Source organism: Durio zibethinus, chromosome 20 (assembly GCF_047325235.1).
Source record: "Durio zibethinus cultivar Kanyao isolate XHJ-2024 chromosome 20, ASM4732523v1, whole genome shotgun sequence".
Lineage (NCBI taxonomy): Eukaryota > Viridiplantae > Streptophyta > Magnoliopsida > Malvales > Malvaceae > Durio > Durio zibethinus.
The window spans coordinates 3,822,886-3,842,940 of NC_143181.1; the positions used below are offsets into that span (position 1 = coordinate 3,822,886).

The window sequence follows — 20,055 nt, forward strand, 5'->3', positions numbered from 1 at the left end:
CCCAAAATAACAAAAAGAAAAACAAAATAAGGGTTCGTCAGCATTTTAAAGCAAAGACAAGAACAAATGAAACCGTCTAAAATATCAACACGTTCCAAAGTTTCTTCATCAAACAAAACCGTCACATGCCGTTGATCAAAGCTACCGAAAACCTGTCCAATCTCGTCATTTGGAAACAAAATCAAGGATATTTTCGTCATTTAGTTTCGATTTTTTTTCCCGCAGACGATATGATCCGCCGATGCCCCTCCCTTACCCCAAACAACTCCAGCTTTTATAATCACGAAAACCAGTGGGCTTTCCCCTAGCATTCCGCTATCCTACACCGCAATGCGCACCGCTCCTCTTCTCCTCTACGTGTCGTTACCGCTTTCCTTCTCATTTTTACGTGTGCTTGCTTTCGTTACATAAGGTACGCATTCACGCATCCCGCGCTCGTTAGTCTCAATCTTTCTCTCATTTTGCTCTTTCTCTCTTCCTTCGTTCGCTTCCATAACCATTCGTAACCTTAGTTTTCCTTCGGTTATACCAATATTAAAAGCCAAACCAACCGCACGTGAGCTTTTCGATCTAGCGTTTTTGTTTCGTTCATTCACTAATATATCTTCGTTTTTTTAAGAGCTTGCTTCTGGGTTCTTGGGGTTTCTTTGATTTGCAGGAGTACTTGTACGGTATGAGCGAGTAGTTTTGGGGGAGAGAGCTTGACAAGTTCGGGACGGGAAGAAGAGTGAAAGAGAGAGTGATCTCGTGAGGCCCGTGTGAAAATGCCTCACCGAACAACTTACTTCTTCCCTAGGCAATTTCCCAATCGTGGGTTCGATGCATCTTCCAAGCAACTATTGGATCACGAGAAAAAAATCGCCAAGGAAATATCAGCTACAGCAACAGCGGAGGGAACCACAGCAACAACAAGCGCCTCCAACGTTACTGCTGGAAATGACCGCAGGAAGTCAATAACAAGGACAGCTCCAAAAGACTTTACGAACCCAGCTGCTAAGACTAACAACAGCAACAACTCTCCCCTATCGAATCTTTTTACTGACGAAAAGCTTCACACCAAAAGGCAACAGCTCGCCGCTTTCCGCGATTGGTTTATCGAGAAAAAATCTACTACTAACAGATCAAGTCACGTGAAACTGCCCTCTCGACATCTTTCTTCCAGTACTGATCATGATGAAGATCGCGAGTTGTTATTACCTCCGGAACCTGCTCCGCCGCAGACACCGACGCCCCTTCCTCCTCCGGAAACCACCACCGTCATTAATGACCGTATCGTTGACCGCAGCTTTGAGCTCGACGTGTCACTGCCGAGGTTCTCAAGTGGTAATATTTATGCAGTGAGTTTGCTTCACGGAACGACATTGGATGGCAACTTGTCGAGTGATGTTAAAGATACATGGAACAAGGAGTCGTCGTCGACGCCTGTGCCGGGGACAGGGGAAGTCGAGGAACTGAAGGCAGAAGAGAGTAAAGATAGGTTCTCGTTCATCGAGTCAAGGGAGAGTTATAATTTACAGGTTATGCTGGCTAGAAGACTTACTTCTCAAGCAAGTCTCCTCAGTGAACACTTGCTTTTACAAGCGTATTGTGGACCAGATGTCGCCGATGCAGAAACTGTTTCTTATCGTCTATGGGTATTTTCTCATAATTCTCTCGTGAAATTATTTTCACTTCTTTTGCAAATATGTGTTCTTATTCAAAGTTTACGAAACTATAGAAGATTATCTCCAAAAGCGCAATCGATAACACACAATAACTCTTCATGTGCAATACAAAATCAATTTTCTTTAAAAGTTTTTTTTACTCTTTTAATATATTTATGTTAGTCTGATGGGTGTATATAACTGTATATTTAATTTGCAGGTTAGTGGGTGTTTATCATATAGTGATAAGATCTCAGATGGTTTCTATAATATTCTTGGGATGAATCCATATCTATGGGTAATGTGTAATGAGTTTGAAGAAGGAAGACGCTTACCAACTTTGATGTCTCTTAAAGAAATTGAACCCAGCGAGACATCTATGGAGGTTGTTCTTGTTGATAGACGCGGCGATATGCGCCTCAAAGAGCTTGAAGATAAAGCACAGGAGTTATATTGTGCTTCAGAAAATACCTTAGTTTTGGTCGAGAAGCTTGGAAAGCTTGTTGCTATTTACATGGGGTAGGTTTGTATTTATTTTTTCCCTGATGATTCATTTCTTTTTCACTGGTTGTGTCTAGTTTTCACTTTGTTTGAATTGTTTTTATATTTAGGGGAACTTTTCCAGTGGAGCAAGGGGATCTTCACAAACGCTGGAAATTGGTCGTTAGGAGGTTGAGGGATTTTCAGAAGTGCATTGTGCTTCCCATTGGCAGTCTAACCATGGGACTTTGCAGGCATCGTGCAATTCTGTTTAAGGTGCCAAAAGAATGGCTTTTTTTATTAGTGCTTTATCTCCTCAGCACAAATTCTCACTACACCTATGACCAACCCACACACACACCCCAAAAAAAGCATGAAAAAGGTTAAGAGGTTGTTTAGCGATCTGATCTTTTATTGGTACAAACTATAAGAAGAAAGTTTGATGGGAAAAATTAAAGTCTAGATTTGACCAGCCCTTACTGGTCCTTACAGATAGTTGTGAACCACTGGATGTTATTTTCCTTTAGGAAGTGGTTGGAAGTCTAAATCTTGGATAGAACCTCTAGTATTTTATTCTTTTTAGATGAAAAGATATTCATTGTTTTGGTGTGGCGTTGTGGCAATGACTTCAATGTGGATCCATTGTTTGAAAATATTCATAAAAAAGTTTAATTAGGCTAGTAGTTTGAGCTGAAGCCGGAGATAAGAAACTGCTATTAAATCTGTGCTGGGATGTAAAGCAGGAGGGCAAACTGTGACTTGGTTGATCTTGTGAAGTTTGGAGAAGAGGGTTGGCATTCATTTTCTTTGAGAAACCCTAGTTATCATAAAGGGTTGTGTATCTGTGGTCTCAATTACCCCATGAAACAAACCCAATTCTGTGTCAAGATAGAAACTTACTTAAATGTTACAACGATTCATTCCACGTAAGAATGATTTAGTACCTATTTGTTAAGTATACTCTTGGTCAAACACATTAAGAAAGGAAGTTAATTTTTTTTTTCCTTTCTTTCTTTTGATATGTTTGTTTCTTTTACTTCGACTCTTCTTTGGCAAGAATTACTCTCTGGAATTAAAAGCTTTTTCTTTATATTTATATTTTGTTTGTACATGAAGATTTGAATTGGCGGATTCTTGGTTTTATTTTTTTTTTTTCCATTTTGATCCGAAGTATAATTGTTTCAAAAGTTATTATAGCATTGAAAATGCCTCTAGTTATATATAAGTTTTGATAACAAGGATTGTGATGTCCTAAAGTACAATAATTTTTGAAAAGCATATATGAATGTCTTAACAGGGGGCATGGGTATGCAACCGAATTAAAAGCATCAGTGACACCCAGAACTTTCGCATCCATTATGAATACTCTTTATTCGAGAACTATAGCAGTCCGTGAGGTATTTGTAGCCTGCCATGGCGAATTGACAATGTTTTTGTGAAATATTTGATTCTTATGGGTCTTCAGGGGAGGATCAGGCCAAGTTCTTTTATCTTAATCACATTTTTTCACTTTTTTTTTTTTGATTGAAAGCGAATTCTGTTTTCTGAAACCAGATGTTATCTAGTCAACTTAACTGTTCAAATTTTTATATCTTTTCCTTTTTTCTCAATTTAAAGGAGATGTTATGAATAATCTACTTGCAAAACATTGGTTATTATTTATTTAGTGATGTACTGCATGATCCTTTTAACGTTATGGCTTTATGCTGCTAGACCAAGATATCGGATGAAGAATGAGTGTTTTGACTTTATTGGTTTCTGTGTATTTATTGATGTGTGAATGTATTTGTGTACGTAGGCCCGTTCACCCTTCAAATGTAATAAATCATGAGATCATCATTGTTTACTGCAGAACATGTGTCTTGGGATCCTTCATTAACATGGTCTATTGTTTACATATGCAGAAATTGGCGGACTATATAGGCTTGCCATGTAGGATTGCTCGAGGATGCAAGTATTGTGCAGCAGATCATCGTTCTTCTTGCCTCGTCAAAATTGAAGATGACCGGCAGTCATCAAGGTAAGGTACTTAAGTTTTAGCTTTTCTTTTTTGCTAATAAAAGGTTGGAAGTTAACAAATAGGAACAATTTATGTCATCATTTTAGAATACTTGCATCGAGAAAATCAATTCTTCTTTAAACTTGTCCATTTTATATTGTTTGAGTGTCTAAATCTTTTTGACTTGATACTCTTGTATGATATTCTTATGCCTGGATAGGAATTGTTTCCTTTACTCTCCAAATGTTCTTTCTTAAAAGTTTTCTCTTTCTATTTTGATGTTTTGTTGCTCAGATAATTACATTCTATAACAGGGAATATGTAGTTGATCTAGTCGGGGAGCCAGGAAATATCCATGGTCCTGATTCCTCTATCAATGGAGGATTCCTTTCTTCAATGCCTTCAGCATTCCAAATTTCTCATCTAAAAGAATTTCAACAACCTTATATGGATAATGCATCATATTGTCAGATTGTAGACTCACAGAATTCATGTTCTTTTTTTGAGAATTCTCTACATTCTGGTATGTGATGTTTTGGACACAAATTCTGCAAAATAGATCGAACTTTTTAAAACCAAATCAAACAATGTATATCAATCTCCTGCAGGTGGCACCGAGAAATCTCAACAGATGAAGGACAATGGCTTGCTTGAAAATCAAAAGACATTAGCTTATGCACCAATCAATCAAGATTCATTTGGAGAGGAATCATCTTTGATGCCTTTTGAAACTGCAACTGGAGAAACAATGCATAAAAATTCCAGGCTCCGGGGAGACAAAGTCGCTATAGAGCAAACTCTTAGAAAAGAGATTGTTGTATCTGGATGCTCAGTGGTAAAAAGTGTGAAGCAATTGAAAGTTAACTTGCCTAGTCAGTCAGATCTGGAGGAGATAGGGGCTGAACTTGATACTCACAGCAGATTCTTTGCTATAACCATCCCAAGATATCTAAATCTTGAACCTTCTCTTGCAATGGATTGGCTTGAGATCTCATGGGATGAATTGCATGTTAAGGAGCGCGTTGGTGCTGGTACTTCTCTTAATTCTTCTTAATTGGATATAACTTATTCTTCCTCTCCCCCCCCCCCCCCCCCCCTCTTTCTTTTTGAGAATTTTAAAAGTTGGGCCTATTCTGTAGATACTTTTGAAGTGAGTACTAACATTTTTGTATCAAATTTATTTTCCAGGCTCATTTGGAACAGTTCATCGTGCTGAGTGGCATGGATCGGTTAGTATTTTTTTATTGCAAATGAAAATCATTGGTGTTCCTTTTCATGGATGGTGAGTGATTCTGATATCTATTTTTTCACTTACTTAAATATTCTGATGTAGAATGCAGTACTCTTATGCATATTTTGCTATCGTTTGCCAACTAAGCTTGGTGAATATCTTGATATCTTTTAGTTGTCCTAATCTGATGTAGAATGCAGTACTCTTATGCATTTTTTGCTACGTCTTGCCAATTAAGCTTGGTGAATATCTTGATGTCTTTTATTTGTCCTAATTGACGAGGGTCCAATACACTTCGTCAATCATTTTCTATAACTGCAGATTCGAACCATGCCTGAAGGAATCCAGTTAACCTCATGAACTTAAATTCTGTTAAATAAAAGAGGCTAAAGGTCTTCAACTGATACTGGAATAAAATGATAAATGAACTTATGGAGATTGTGCCTAAGGCACCCAATAGCTAGTTGATATATGACACACTAGTGCTGCTGCAGACGTGTAAATGATGTACATGAAGTTTTTTTTTTACATAATAGACCATACTATCTTGAAATAATTGGTATGGACATCAGTCTCAGGAATGGAGAGGAATTGGTCTTCATTTGTTTATTTCTTTGTTTGGCTACATTATCAGCTTATTTTGGGGGTATTTTTCTTTCTTTTTTTTTTAGCAATGTTTTGTTGCCTTAAGCAAATCAACAATTGCTGTTCCAATGCAGGATGTTGCAGTCAAAGTATTGACTATTCAAGATTTTCATGATGATCAGTTGAAGGAGTTTTTAAGAGAGGTTTGTGTTTGATATTACCTAAAAAATGTTATTATCCAGATTGTGTTAGCATTACATTTTTATTTTTGGCAGGTTCCACTTTCTCAATGCATCCACGTTCTATATTTGGTTTGATATACCCATCCCTTTTCCTCTTCTGGGACCTCCATTTCTGTGTTCTAATGCACGCTTCTCCCTCCCCCACCCCCCCCACCCCCCAAAAAAAAAAATCTTAATATTCCTTTTGCATTTTATTTTTCATTTTGGTGGTTCTTTTCCCTGCATGTGGAGCTTTATGGTTAAAATTACATCTCAAGTTATAAATATTTGTGTTTGAAAAGCTCGTTCCTTGTGATACATTTCTAAAGGAGCATGTGGCAAGTTGTGTATTCTTATACATGGCCAAGTTCTCATGTTAATTACTCCTATTTTTTGCAAAAGTTCTTTAGTGAGATGATTATAGTCATTTGATACAACCATAGCTTAAGTTCTTATGCATTTTTTAGGTTGCTATAATGAAACGTGTTCGACATCCAAACGTGGTCCTCTTCATGGGTGCTGTTACAAAGCAACCTAATCTGTCAATTGTGACAGAGTATCTACCAAGGTAAATAAGCTTATTTCATACTATGATAATGAACTGATGTTTGTTTGTGCAAACAATTTGTATAGCTAAGACCTGGTTCTTGTCAAATAGGGGTAGTTTATACCGCCTCATCCATAGGCCAGCTGCTGAGGAAACACTTGATCAAAGGAGGCGATTACGCATGGCATTGGATGTGGTTTGTACTATTGTTTACTCACACATTTTATCTATTAATGTTTCTTGCTGTTAGCACAAAATTCATGTTCTATATTGGAAGCAGGCCAAAGGGATCAACTATCTTCATTGCCTTAATCCTTCCATAGTTCACTGGGACCTTAAATCACCCAATCTGTTGGTTGATAAGAATTGGACAATTAAGGTATAATAAAAAAGCTTTTCATTTTGAGAAATTCTCTATTGCTCATTTCAAATCAATGACTTCATCTTCTAATGTCGTGCATAGGTGTGTGATTTTGGATTGTCCAGATTCAAAGCAGACACTTTTATATCATCAAAATCTGTTGCGGGAACAGTAAGTACCGCATAAGCTTCTCTTGCAAAGAGACAAACAAACACGTGCACACACAATAGGTGGTCATTGAGCTCGCTTTTAAATTTAATTATTTCGAAAACTTTAAATATTTTATTTAATATGAGTAGCAGTCACCAATTGTTGCCAAATGCAATACCAAATATACAGTGCTGCAGCTGTTGTTGGTTTGCTATATGAGTTGTGAGTTGATTTCAAATCATGACTTAATATTCTATTTTAAAAGACAACAATCATATTCATTATCATAAAAACTTGTCCCTGTCCAGTTCTTTCCAATGATGGATAGGTACCATGATTGCGGACTTGGATCCTATGTTTCCATGTAAAGTCAGATATTGCTGTCAATCTCTTGTGGGTCGAAAATTTTCTTTCTACTGCATCAATGAGCAAGTAAATATCTTGTTTTTACTTTCAGCCTGAGTGGATGGCTCCGGAATTCCTCCGTGGAGAACCTTCAAATGAGAAATCTGATGTTTACAGTTTTGGAGTAATCCTGTGGGAGCTTGTGACCATGCAACAACCTTGGAGTGGACTCAGTCCTGCCCAGGTGGATATATTTAGTTTCCCCGATTTTCGGTTCTGGTTCTTCTTTTCTTGTATGTCTTCTTACCTGTGTAATCATAAATGTCAATATTATTGTTGTTGTGAGTTAATTGCAGCTAAAGGTCATCAAGTACATTTTCCAATTTTGCATGTCTATTTTTACTTTTCCCCTTAACCCCTCTTCTTTGTGTCTAATGGTGGTGCATAAACATTTTAGGTGGTTGGTGCTGTAGCTTACCAGAACAGAAGGCTCGCCATTCCTCCTAATACCTCCCCAAAGTTGGCTTCCCTTATGGAATCATGTTGGGCTGAGTGAGTATGCTTAGTCCTATCATTTATTCACTGCCCTTCGATATACCTCTTATGTGTATGCATTAGCCTTAGAAAAGAAAAGATTGCCATGGAGGGCATATCGCAGCCGGGTTTGGGTAGGTCATGCAACCAGCTTGCTTTAGATGTTTCCTTAACAGGTTACTGTAGTTCTGGCAAAACAAAGGGACAGGTTACTGTAATTGGATGCAGGTTGATATAAAATAAAACAAAATTGGAAAATGAAGATTGAGTTTCACTAAACAATTATTTTCATGGTATCTTAGAAGTGCCATTGTTGACGCCTGTGCTAAGCATTTCTCGGATTGCTAAAGTCGTACTGAGAATACTAGCAATTGCTTATTGCACTCTTTTCCTTTACATTAGTTGCATGTTTTCTTTTCCTGATAATGGTTGCTTTTTATTGTTTTCAGCAATCCCGCTGAACGGCCATCTTTTGCTAACATAGTAGAAGCGCTAAAGAACTTGGTCAAGTCTCCATTGCAGTTGATGCAGATGGGAAAGCAGTAATGATGTCCATCAGCTGAAGCCATTCGTAATTGTGAAATAGTTTGAATAACCTGAGCTGATTTTGAAGATTGAATTAACTATAGCAGCTTGGCTGCGTAACCTTATTCCACCAACAGAAAATGGCTCTAGGCAGCTGTAGATGTTATCTGACCAATTCGGAAGGCAGTTAATCCCATTAAAAATCGAGGCCAAAAAAAATAAATTATAGCACAGCGGTAGCTGACTTGCTGTGTTTATATAGGTTTTCAATGGGGCTGCCTTCCCACATTAAGCTATGTTTCATTTTGAAAGTGTATTTGAAATGTTTTCCTACGCCTTCGACCATGTCTGTTTCATTTTTGATAGCATTTACTCGATCAATCTCATCCATGCCAGATAACCCTCTGCAATACCATCCCCGATTCAGGCCTAGCCGGATCCTGCATTAAGTAACAAATTAACTTTGCACGCTGCAAAAATGGTAAGATGAATTGAGGGGAATGCTTAGACGTGAGAAACCCATTTAAGCATAACAACAGCTTAAAAACTGTAAAAACTAAAAAGTAAGGATTTTTCTTTCTTTGTTTTTGGTTGCACCAGACAGCCAATAACCTAAACCATATACAGGTACAATTGGTCAACACCTTTTAACACTATAACATCTTCTTCAAGAAATTCTCATGTTACTATAAAAAAATTCTCATATCACTCCAAAAATATGGGATGTATGGGGACTAAAGTTTATATCAGATGTAGAGTGGTTACCAAGAAAAAAAAATTGAAGATTAACCCAATAATTCACCATCCAGTCGCTTGAGTGTAGGCATAACCTTGAACAGAATTGACTTAAATTTTTCATCAGCAATTGCATTCCCCACAATATCTAATTGCTTCAAGTTCAACTCTTAAAAATAAAAAAAGCCTCCCAATAGTTAATAAGAGCAACATCACCGATCACAGTTTCATTCTTGTTCCATTTGCTTCCAACTAAATGAGACAAAGGAGAAGAGCACAAGTACCTTGTTGTGTCAATAGAATGTTCACCAATCTGGTTGTATGAAATATCCAATACTCTTAATGACTTCAGCTTTCTCAAAGGATCCAGAGCAGTACTTCTCAGTATATTGTTTTTCAAACTCAAGCAAGAGAGAAGCTGCATAGCTTCCAGTCCTACCGTTAAATTAATGAAAATAACACATTCAGTTAAGTATAAATTGTTAAAAGGATTATATGTAAACAAAATTGAAAAGTTCTACTCCAAATCAGTACATACAACTCTAGTAAGGTCAAAATTAGTCACATTGCAAACTACAAATATGAAGGGAAAAAAAAGGCCCAAACAAGGAGCATCATGCATAGTTTACATTCACAAGAATTCATGGTTTTTGTAATTTTAAGAATAAAATGGTACGAAGTGAAAGAATTTATAAGAAACACTAAGGGCAGCTCAAGTATAAGGAACTTATTGAACAGCCTCCAATTTGACATACTTCGAACAATAGTGTGCATACTATACCTTCAATTGATTGTAGTTTATCGTGGCTGAGATCTGATATTTGGACCCATAGTAATTTCTCAAAAGCTCCCATTCGTGATAGCGATAAATTATTCAGTCGGTAGATAGGATTGCAAATAGTCGATGAAACTGATTCTGTATTCTGAAAGCAGTGTTTCAGCAAAGACTCCCTACTAGAAGTCACCTACAGAATACATAAATAAAGGTTTTCTGTTAGCCTCCATGTAAATCTAACAATCTATACCAAAAGTTTGAACAAGAGTGAAAACTTACATCTAATCATTACTGGGGGTCAAAAAATTGTAACAACTAGAGGACTAAACATGCAGAGAAACTTTCTAATACCTAACTTCAGCTATCAAGGGAAAGTTTTTTCTCCAGAAACTACTAATTCAAACAAACATACATTGAACAGTTCCTCAGGCTTATTTTCTGTTCCACTTGTTTCCCCTCATGGACAAGTGACAGTTCATTGGACTAATCTAACATCAAGAACACCTAGATAAATTAACCTAACAAGTAAAACAAATACTATAAAAGTTATATAAAGCATCTGGCTACTTATACAAAACCTCAGAAACAATAACAATCCAAAACTAAAGCTTAAATGGTGATGCCTTTGGTGACACCGAGAAAAGAATGTACTCACCCGCTGTAGTAAGACTAAGCTATGTTCATCCTTGTAGTACTGGTTATGTGACAGATCCAACTTCATCAAATCACTATACAGTTCAAGAACTTTTGAATGAACCAGTTTGTTAGCACATGAAAATGACATTGCATCATAAGCCATCAACAATCTTGCGAGTGTAAGCTTTCCATTTTACTACAAAAAAAGGAAGAAAAAGAAAAAGAAGAGGCGTCATATTAACGATGTGGATTCCTAAAAGTTTAATAAGGTACCGGTTAAGTTAGCCAGTTATACCAGTCCATCAATGATAACAATTCACAGAAGCATTCAATCTCTTTAGCTAAAGCCTCCGCATGCCGGTTAGATGTAGTTGGTTCAGGATCATTCTTGATAATTTGTTGATCAAAAGAGACAATAGGAATTGATTCCTCAGATTGTGCATCCTAGAGCTTAAAATTTTCTTCTCTCCATAAAATACTTTCTGCAACTGAACCTCGAGAGGAATCTCTTTCGATAGGCTGTACATATACTTTAAATGAAAACATTGAAGGATAGCTACATTGAAGTCCTCTTGTTGAAGTGATTCCCTTAGAATGTCCAACACTAACTTCCACTGAAAAATGAAGCTCTGACGGTGGAAATTTTAAATGTGCAACCCAAACTTGTGCAGTTTGTGAGTTTCTTGCTGAAAGTGGTTTCCAAACAAGATCTTCACTTTTATAAAATCCAGATTCAACAGTAATTGTAGATGAGCTTACACCCTCAACAGATTGATTGAAATAAAGAACAATTGGAAATGACCCAGAATCAGACTGTAAAGTTGTGAATGCAGAAAGAGCAGAAACATTATGGCACCTATCTACCAGCAGGACATCAGAACCATGACCAGGCCAAGAAGAAATAAGGAGAGGAGAGTCAGATTTAACTGTTTGTTCTAGAAGCCAGAGATGATAAAACCATCCACTTTGATCATCGGGCTCTGTAAATATAGCTTGGTGTATAAATTCATACTCCTCTGGGAAGACGTTCTCTTTGGAGAGAAATCCTTTAGCCTTTTTCTCAAGTAAAGTGGACAATAATACACTGCAAAAATTATTCATACAGTATATGTAATCAGCAGACATATTCAGCATGGAGAAACATTATATACCAATAATTAACATGCTATTTTGAATGAAGATTCATAAATACAAGAAAAAAAAAGGATAAACCAATTAGAGCCTAAGTCTGACAACAAATACCATGTCAACAAAGGAAATTATACAGAATTGCTAGAACTTAATAGACTTTGTCACTACTACTATACCTCAATATAAAGCAACTTCACCATGGCAAACATTGACAATCAACTAGCAAAATAATTAATTTATTTTATCGAACAAAGAATTGGTATTCATTTCCTATATACATAATTAGAGCACCAAAGAAAACCTGGACCTCATAGTTAAAGAAACAGTTTTACCTGCGATCATGCCATGCCGAGTAGTTGCTAAAATTCGTATAAATCATATCCTCTGTATACTTCAATTCATCCTGTTCTGGTCTGTTCATCAACTCTGCAACAAATCTGGGAAGAAAAACAAAAAAGAAAACAATACCAAGAAACATGAATGGAACAAAAATAAGAATCATCCACACCTCTATACACCAACAATAACAACCAAAAAGCCAAAGTAATTTAATTCCATGCCTGAAAATTACGAGAATCAGCCTTCCGGAACTTGTCCAACAACTCAGCTCGTGATCAATCGATGAATGACCCTTGCTTAAAACCCATTTACGATGATGCCACGCTCCATAAGACCTAAAATTTTGCCTCAATGCACTCTCTACCTACACAAATTCATTCAACCAATACATTCCAACAAAGAAAAAAGCTCTCTTTCTATTCTTACATATAAAGAAAGAAACAGAATTACAAAAAAACAAAGCAAAATAGCTTTTATAAAACTCAAGTATCATTCGGATACTCACTAATCTAAAGTCAAAAACTCGTAATTTAAAAAAAAAAAAGGAAAAATCATATTAAATAAACTGAAATAGTGCAGCAAAAATAAAAAATTTCCAGTAAATAAGTGGCGCACCGTTCTGAGCTCGTCATCGAGAATGGACTTGACTGAGTCAGGATTAGAGTCGGGTTGACTCAGATAGTACTCAACAGCGAGTTTTCTATAGTTCCAGGCGGTGTAGGATTCAGGATTGATCTCAAGAAGCTTGGCACTGACTTCAACAGCCTCCTTAGTGTAACTGACCAATTTTTTTATCAAAATTTGAAAAAAAAAAACAATAAAAATCATACTATTTAGACCAGAGAAAGTGCAAAAAAAAAAAAAGATTATTAAAAACTAAAAAAGCAAAAAAAGTACATTTTATTGTGGTCATATGAGAAGAATTGAGTTTGAAGAGCGCGTAGCTTCTGGGCTTTGGCAGCAGAAGCTGCTTCGTCTTCTGGTTTGGCTGCTTTCCAGGACCGACCGTGCATTTTTTTTGCTTTTGTTTCCTCTGTTTTTGGGTTGCTTCTGCGCTTTTCTTCGTTGTAGAGGAGAAGCGTCGAGACAAGTTTTTCTAGTTTGCACCTCGGCATAGAAAACATATTGCAAATATTGAAAATCATATAAAATGCTTAGAGTCGATAATTTTAATACGATATAAAAATTATATTAAAAATAATATTATTTAAAATAATATTTTATATTATATATCTATGCAAATTATATCATATATTTTTATATAAAATATAATACGAATATAATATTTTTAAACGACATAATGACCATTATCGAATCTAATTGAAATTGAATTCAATCATATTTTAGCGGCAAGCTTTTGGACAGTCGACGTGGGTCGAAGCCCATCCAGAATTCCCATATCACATGGACCAAAAGAGATGGTCTGGGCCACCTAAAGTGGGTTGGCACTCTGCAAACCCGATCCATATATTTTTGTACGTGGAAAACAAAGGAGAAAATTCTGAAAATTTGAACTCCAAAAATGTAGCGAAATTATGTAATTTTTGATCGCATAATCGTCGTTCTGAACTGATAGGTATGTTAAAAATCCCTTTTTCTTTTCTGCGCATTTGATATATAATTTTGTTTCCTATAATTTGGAGTCCAACATTCAAACTTTCATGGTTTTTTTTTTTTTAATTAATCTAATTACTACCTTTTGCTTTAAATTTAATATTTATAACGATGTGCTCTTTTACCTTATATAAGTTGAGAGGAAACATATATATATATATAATTAAAAAAAAAAACTATAGACTTGCTAAATTAATAAAAAAATTATTTAATACATCTTTACTAAAATTTTATTTATTTATTTGCAGTGTTATAGAATTGGCATATAATTTTTAAGTATATTTAAAAAATTTAAAAAGTATATAATAAAAAATACATAATAACATATATTTATTTGTAATATAGATTTAATCCCTACTTAATTTATTTGAAGAAGATATTATGCGCTTGAATTCTTTTAAATCCACAACTTTCAAAATTTTGATTATTACATGCGTCATATAAGCTAATATTTGGTTGATAAATAATAATTTTTAAAATTGACTTGTGAATTTTTTTTTCATACATAATTTATTCCTATAATTATTATTAAATGAATTTATGATGATAAAAAAATCATAAAAATTAAAAACGATGGGGTTAAAAATTTTAATAAAATAATATATGAGATAAAAAAGTAAAAAATATATATTTGATTAAGCATATTGATATAATCTGTAAATCGATAATTTTTATAGTTTATATATATATTATGTAAAACAAACATGATTTGAATAAATAAATGATCAAATTAAAGTTATTTATGATGTGTTAGAAAATTATGAATTTTGGGGTTATGTGGTTATCACGTAACAAGCTAGAAAATTAAATGCAACCCTTTTGAACAGTTGGGGAATTCCTTTTCGTGAAAGAAAAGCCAAAAGTTTTTTGTGGTCATTGATTTCTTTGGTAGACCAAACTCTTCCCTTCACAGTTGGTGTTATCGCATTAAAATCCATTATTGGATGAAAACCACGAGCTAGAAAATTTTGTTAATATTAGCAAAATCCAGCAAAAATTTTGGCCCCTAGCTCCAACAGAGAGTGGTGCCTCAGGCCTGCGGACCGAAAGGTCTGTCTCTCTTCCTCGTTGTCGAGTCGATTATGGCTAGCCAATGGAAAAGATGCACGTGAAATTGGCTCACACATATTAAATATTACTATCGGAAATAAATTGAATATAAATGAATAAAATATATATGTTTATTTATTTATTTTTAATAATATTATATTTGATTCATATTTATTAAAAAAATTATTATATTTATTTATGTTTATTCGTTTAAATAATAAATTATTTGTATTTGATTAGTATTGATTCAATTAAGTTAAATGAATTCATTCATAAATATTAAATGAATATATTCATGATCATATAAAAATAAATATATTCATAAATAATAAATAAATTATAACTAAATAAATATAAATAAACAAACCTTAAACGAATCTAAATGAATCCAAATAAATATAAACGAATCTTAAAATAAAATTAAAATAAATGATAAAAATATAATCTTATTAGTATTATTATAAACGAACAATAAATAAACAATAAACGAATAATAAATAAATAAAATTTAAATAAACTTTAAATAAATTTTATATTTTATTTTACATTTAATTTCATTATAATAAATTTTAAAAATATTTAATTAATTAGATAAACTAAAATATGTAAAAAATAAAAAAAAATAGAATTTTCAATCTTAATAATATTAATCACGCTTGATAACTCTCAACATTCAACAACCATATTTAATACTCTTGAATTATTATTTTAATCTATGCCCTACACTTCATTCATGCCAAGCATTGATGGTTGCTGAATCAAAAGGGACGTGCCTTTGTTAGTTCAATCTTAATAAAAGCAAATACTACAAGACAAAACATATTTACATTCACATACATACATACATATATATATATATATATATACATATACATATGATATAATTAAAGAAACTTGTATAAGTATTTGTTAAAGTTAATTAAATTGTTATTTAGATATATGATTTTACATTTTTATCTAATTTATAATAATAATAATAATAATAATAATAATAATAATAATAACAATATATGTTATATTAAATATTATATATTAAATAATTTATTCATTGAATCATTTTATTTATCAGTCGCCACATTTAATAATAATATATTATAATATTATTGTAAATACTATTTTAATTAACTTTTTTTGTATTACATTAAGATGACAAAACTTTAGTATAAGTAAGAGGAGGGAAAGGAAGCCTGATTTTAAACGAAGCTTTTAATATTTTTTTAAACGTTTTTGACCACTAAATTAAAAGTTTAGGGACTATTTTAACTAATTTTAATATAAGGCATCGTTAATAAAATTATATATATCGGCATTCATTTTTTATAAATTGTCAATAAAGTTTTTTAATTTCAATAGCAAAATACTGAACATATGTTATATCTTTTAATTATTTTTTAATATATTTTAAGAATATATGTGTTTTCCTGTTAATCGTGTTAATGAATTATAATAATATTCAGTAATAAAATCTTATATATTCTAATTTAAAGTTTGAATTTACGTAACACCTTGTTTTCAAGAGATTAATAATTTTGGATATAGTTTAGAAAAGTAACGTGGCACTTTAATCATTCATAGCTTGGTAATATTTTACTTAAATTTTTTTATTATAATATTATACTTATCTAATTATCATAAACTTTATATAAAATTTTGACAAATTTTATATAATTTTAAATTATAATTTATTAATTATATTATAAAAATTATAAATGATATACTCAGCCATAACCCATATGTTACTGTGTCGCTAGCTGCAAAAAATTACACCCTGACAGCGACTTTAAGCTTTGTGAGCAACATTGACGGGCATTAGCATAGGTGGCCATAATCTCAACCTTATACTTGAGCCAGAAAGAAGAATTCGTTTCTCTCAATATATAAATTTGATATACCCTGCATGATCATTCATTATTATATTTATTTTTGTTGACAATAATGCATTTATCCGATATATATATAATTATATTATAATTTTCTTAGAATATTAGATAAATATATACTGACAAGATACAAAATTGAAACGTTTATTTCAATGTCATTTTAAAAGATTTTGTGTGGATTTTTTTATTTAATAAAAATGGAAATGTCAAGACATGACATCCAACGCTACCAGCATTTTAAATTTTATTTACCATATTATAATTGTGCTATATGATTTTTATTGCATCACACAAAAGTAGAAGTGAATCCAAAATGAAAAGGTCCCAAAAATTCCGGTCATTTAATATTAATCTTAATCTTTTCATTTCCATTAATTTTACTGTTTAATTTGTTTATATCTTATGTCAGGCTTCGCCTTGTACAAAAAAGTTTTAGGATTGATCCACGAGGTAATTAAAAGAAGCTTTAGTACTATAAAACTTGTAAGCACATTGAGGTTAAAAAAAATATGAAGTGCCCTGGTGTACACATCACATGTTGTCATTAATTAGTTCTTTAACTACCGCCTACCTATCCAGAGCTCCTTCAAAGCAAATCCTTTGGCTTCTGGCTTGAGCGGCTGTTGCTATCCTGTTTTGGATAATTATAAATATATGTTTCTATTTGGAAGAGTAAACCTATTATTTCCCAAATTTTCTTTTCGGGGTTACAGTTTTTCTTTATGCCTACGATGGTCGCAGCTGCCATGGAAAGCCCTGTTTGGGGCCAAAAACTTTCATCCGTGGTGCCAGCCAAAGTAACAGGCGACAACAAGGACTTTGAGCTCACTAACATGGACTTGGCAATGAAGCTCCATTACATAAAGGGTGTTTATTTCTTCCAAAGTGAAGCAGTCCAGGACCTGTCCGTCCGTGACTTGAAAGAACCAATGTTTCAATGGCTGGAATTCTCCTTCACTACCTCAGGGAGGATTCGGAGATCCGAAACAGGCAGGCCGTTTATTAAATGCAACGATGGTGGCGTCCGAATTGTTGAAGCTAACTGTGATAAGGCCATCGATGAATGGCTTGCAACCAATGATAATCATCAAAGTCCTGATCATTTACTTGCATATAACCAAGTACTTGGTCCTGATTTGGGATTCTCCCCTTTGGTTTTTGTACAGGTATTATTTCTTACAATTTTCTTTATTATAATCACTGCCATATATATACAGGGTAAGTCTAGCTAGTTTCAAAATTTTCCTGGCCTGATTTTAAACACCAAATTCGGTAATTTTGTCCATTATAGCCGGAGTCAAGATATATATCATAATTAATAATAAAGTTAATGTGATTAATGATTTTTAAATTATAATAAAACAATTAATATAATATTTAAATTTTTAAAAAATTTTAATATAATATTTGAATTATAAATTTATAAATTAAAGTATCACGATTAATTTTAAATAATAATATATATTTATTATAATTTAAGGACGATGATAATGGAAGGGAGAAAAAGGCTAGAGGAATATGTGATAGGCGGTTCGATGTTAATGTATTTGGGATATACGTACAATAAATGCTACCATTACTGTTTTAGTCATGACTGATGGTAAATAAGTCTTCATCCACCAATTTTGACCCTTCATTGGAATTTGTTGCCTTTCCTATGTTTCATAAACGATAAGTTTTCTTAAAAAATTTCCTATGTTAACATACATAGTGTCTGCAAATTATTTGTCTCACCTCGTTAATGAATTAATATAAATAAATTAAAAATTTTAAGAGTAAAAATTTATAAGTTTACAAAAAAAAATTTTAAATAATAATTTAATTATTTTTAATTAATATTTTTTGACATCGAATCTTTATTTTAAAGACTGTTAAATTTTTAAATTTAATTTTTAATGAGGTAAAAATAGGTAAAAGTATGAACGGTTTATAAAATTTATAAACCCAAAACCTCAAAATTTTCCTTTTAACAATTTTATCCTTAGGAAATTTGTTGATTTACTTCTGTTTCCTTTATATAAGAGAACATCAACTGATTTCCTCCTTTTAATTTGCCATCAGCTCACTTGGTTCAAATGTGGAGGCATGTCAGTAGGACTCAGCTGGGCACATATATTAGGAGATGCATTTTCAGCCTCAGCTTTCATCAATATGTTGGGACAGATCATGGCTGGGCAAATTCCATCAAAGTCTTTCCAGGTGCACAATCCTAAGAAATCTGAATCCCCAAATCCTTCGATTCCCGGGAAACCATTTTCCTTGAAAAAGGTTGATCCTGTTGGTGACTGTTGGATAACTGCCAATAACCGCAAAATGGAAACTCACTCTTTCCATGTCACAGCAAAACAACTTCACCACATCGAATCAACAACTTATCAGCCAAGCCAAATCGATAATATCTCTTGTTTCGAAATCCTTTCTGCCATAATATGGCAATCATTGTCGAAAATCAGAGAGGATTCGGGTCCAAGGATTGTTACAATTTGTACAAATGATTATCTGAAGATGAGAGAAAATGAAATGCCAACTAATGGCATGACATTGAGCACAGTCGAGGCAGATTTTTCTGTCTCAAAGGGCGAAATAGTCGAACTTGCTAAGCTGATTGCTGAGAAAAGAATGCCCGAGAATGGTCTGATTGAGGAATTGCTACAAGGAAATGAGGAAGGATCAGATTTTATAGTATATGGTGCTAATTTGACATTTGTAGACTTGGAAGAAGCAAATCTTTATGGACTAAAACTCAAGGGAAAGAAACCAGTGTTTGTAAATTATACCATTAATGGAGTTGGCGATGAGGGAACTGTTCTGATTCTTCCCGGTCCAGAAAAAGAAGGTGGCAAAGGGAAGATTGTGACCATGACCCTGCCTGAATATCAAATTGAAAAGCTGAAGAATATACTCGAAAATGACTGGAATATTGCTTAAGGCAACTTAAAATTTCAGATTTGGTTCCAAGAAAGTGTTGGAAGATGCATGGTTTGCCAGGTAGAAATATGAATTTTCTTGTATGTTTGTAACTGAATAAATAGTGCCATTGGTGTCAACATGGCGAGAAATTACGATAAAAAAAAAATAACAGTCACTACTCGCCATTGTGTTTCGGTAACCACAGTTGTGAGATTAGTACTTTTCCAGGAAAAGTGATAAATGATTCAATGATGAAACTTTCTTTCCATTTTCCCTGACCCTGATAACTGGTTAACGCTCCTCGAAAAAGCAAGCAAATTAATCACTTTAAAGACGAATATATTAAAGTATTAAAAAAATTATT

The 20,055-nt window shown here is 33.5% G+C and overlaps 2 protein-coding genes and 1 pseudogene across 7 annotated transcripts; 2 read left to right on the plus strand and 1 right to left on the minus strand.

The window, feature by feature from the left end:
• Window positions 1-259: 259 nt before the first annotated feature.
• LOC111315525 (serine/threonine-protein kinase CTR1-like) lies at window positions 260-8,954 on the plus strand. 5 transcript variants are annotated; one of them, XR_016330671.1, is made up of 17 exons: window positions 260-412; window positions 659-1,634; window positions 1,864-2,162; window positions 2,255-2,399; window positions 4,028-4,143; window positions 4,437-4,645; window positions 4,731-5,153; window positions 5,311-5,351; window positions 6,073-6,141; window positions 6,627-6,727; window positions 6,818-6,902; window positions 6,987-7,085; window positions 7,170-7,238; window positions 7,526-7,581; window positions 7,675-7,806; window positions 8,020-8,114; window positions 8,546-8,954. XR_016330671.1 is itself a non-coding variant. In XM_022917338.2 (16 exons), the coding sequence occupies exons 2-16, from the start codon at window positions 765-767 to the stop codon at window positions 8,640-8,642; spliced, it is 2,850 nt and encodes a 949-aa protein (XP_022773073.2). In that variant the 5' UTR covers window positions 260-556; window positions 659-764; the 3' UTR covers window positions 8,643-8,954. The 5 variants fall into 5 exon arrangements, 3 of the variants coding, with proteins under 3 accessions (XP_022773073.2, XP_022773074.2, XP_022773072.2); XR_016330670.1 differs by having other exon boundaries at window positions 260-1,634; XM_022917338.2 differs by lacking the exon at window positions 7,526-7,581 and having other exon boundaries at window positions 260-556.
• Window positions 8,955-9,280: 326 nt separating this feature from the next.
• Window positions 9,281-13,499, minus strand: LOC111315527 (geranylgeranyl transferase type-2 subunit alpha 1-like; annotated as a pseudogene). Its single transcript, XR_016330672.1, has 8 exons — window positions 13,135-13,499; window positions 12,853-13,015; window positions 12,448-12,601; window positions 12,231-12,341; window positions 11,063-11,851; window positions 10,787-10,963; window positions 10,138-10,321; window positions 9,281-9,791 (listed from the first exon to the last, which is right to left on the minus strand). The product of XR_016330672.1 is annotated as a geranylgeranyl transferase type-2 subunit alpha 1-like (transcript).
• Window positions 13,500-17,404: 3,905 nt separating this feature from the next.
• Window positions 17,405-19,959, plus strand: LOC111315528 (protein ECERIFERUM 2). The gene is made up of 2 exons (XM_022917343.2): window positions 17,405-17,947; window positions 18,843-19,959. The coding sequence occupies exons 1-2, from the start codon at window positions 17,504-17,506 to the stop codon at window positions 19,707-19,709; spliced, it is 1,311 nt and encodes a 436-aa protein (XP_022773078.2). The 5' UTR covers window positions 17,405-17,503; the 3' UTR covers window positions 19,710-19,959.
• Window positions 19,960-20,055: the final 96 nt, after the last annotated feature.

What these genes read in the sequence shown, in the direction of transcription:
- LOC111315525 (XM_022917337.2), top strand. Translation starts at nt 765, where the DNA reads ATGCCTCACCGAACAACTTACTTCTTCCCTAGGCAATTTCCCAATCGT. An exon ending in CTTGTTGCTATTTACATGGG is followed by an intron (nt 2,163 to 2,254) that starts GTAGGTTTGTAT and finishes TTTTATATTTAG; the next exon opens with GGGAACTTTTCCAGTGGAGC. An exon ending in GATGACCGGCAGTCATCAAG is followed by an intron (nt 4,144 to 4,436) that starts GTAAGGTACTTA and finishes ATTCTATAACAG; the next exon opens with GGAATATGTAGTTGATCTAG.
- LOC111315528 (XM_022917343.2), top strand. Translation starts at nt 17,504, where the DNA reads ATGCCTACGATGGTCGCAGCTGCCATGGAAAGCCCTGTTTGGGGCCAA. An exon ending in CCCCTTTGGTTTTTGTACAG is followed by an intron (nt 17,948 to 18,842) that starts GTATTATTTCTT and finishes ATTTGCCATCAG; the next exon opens with CTCACTTGGTTCAAATGTGG.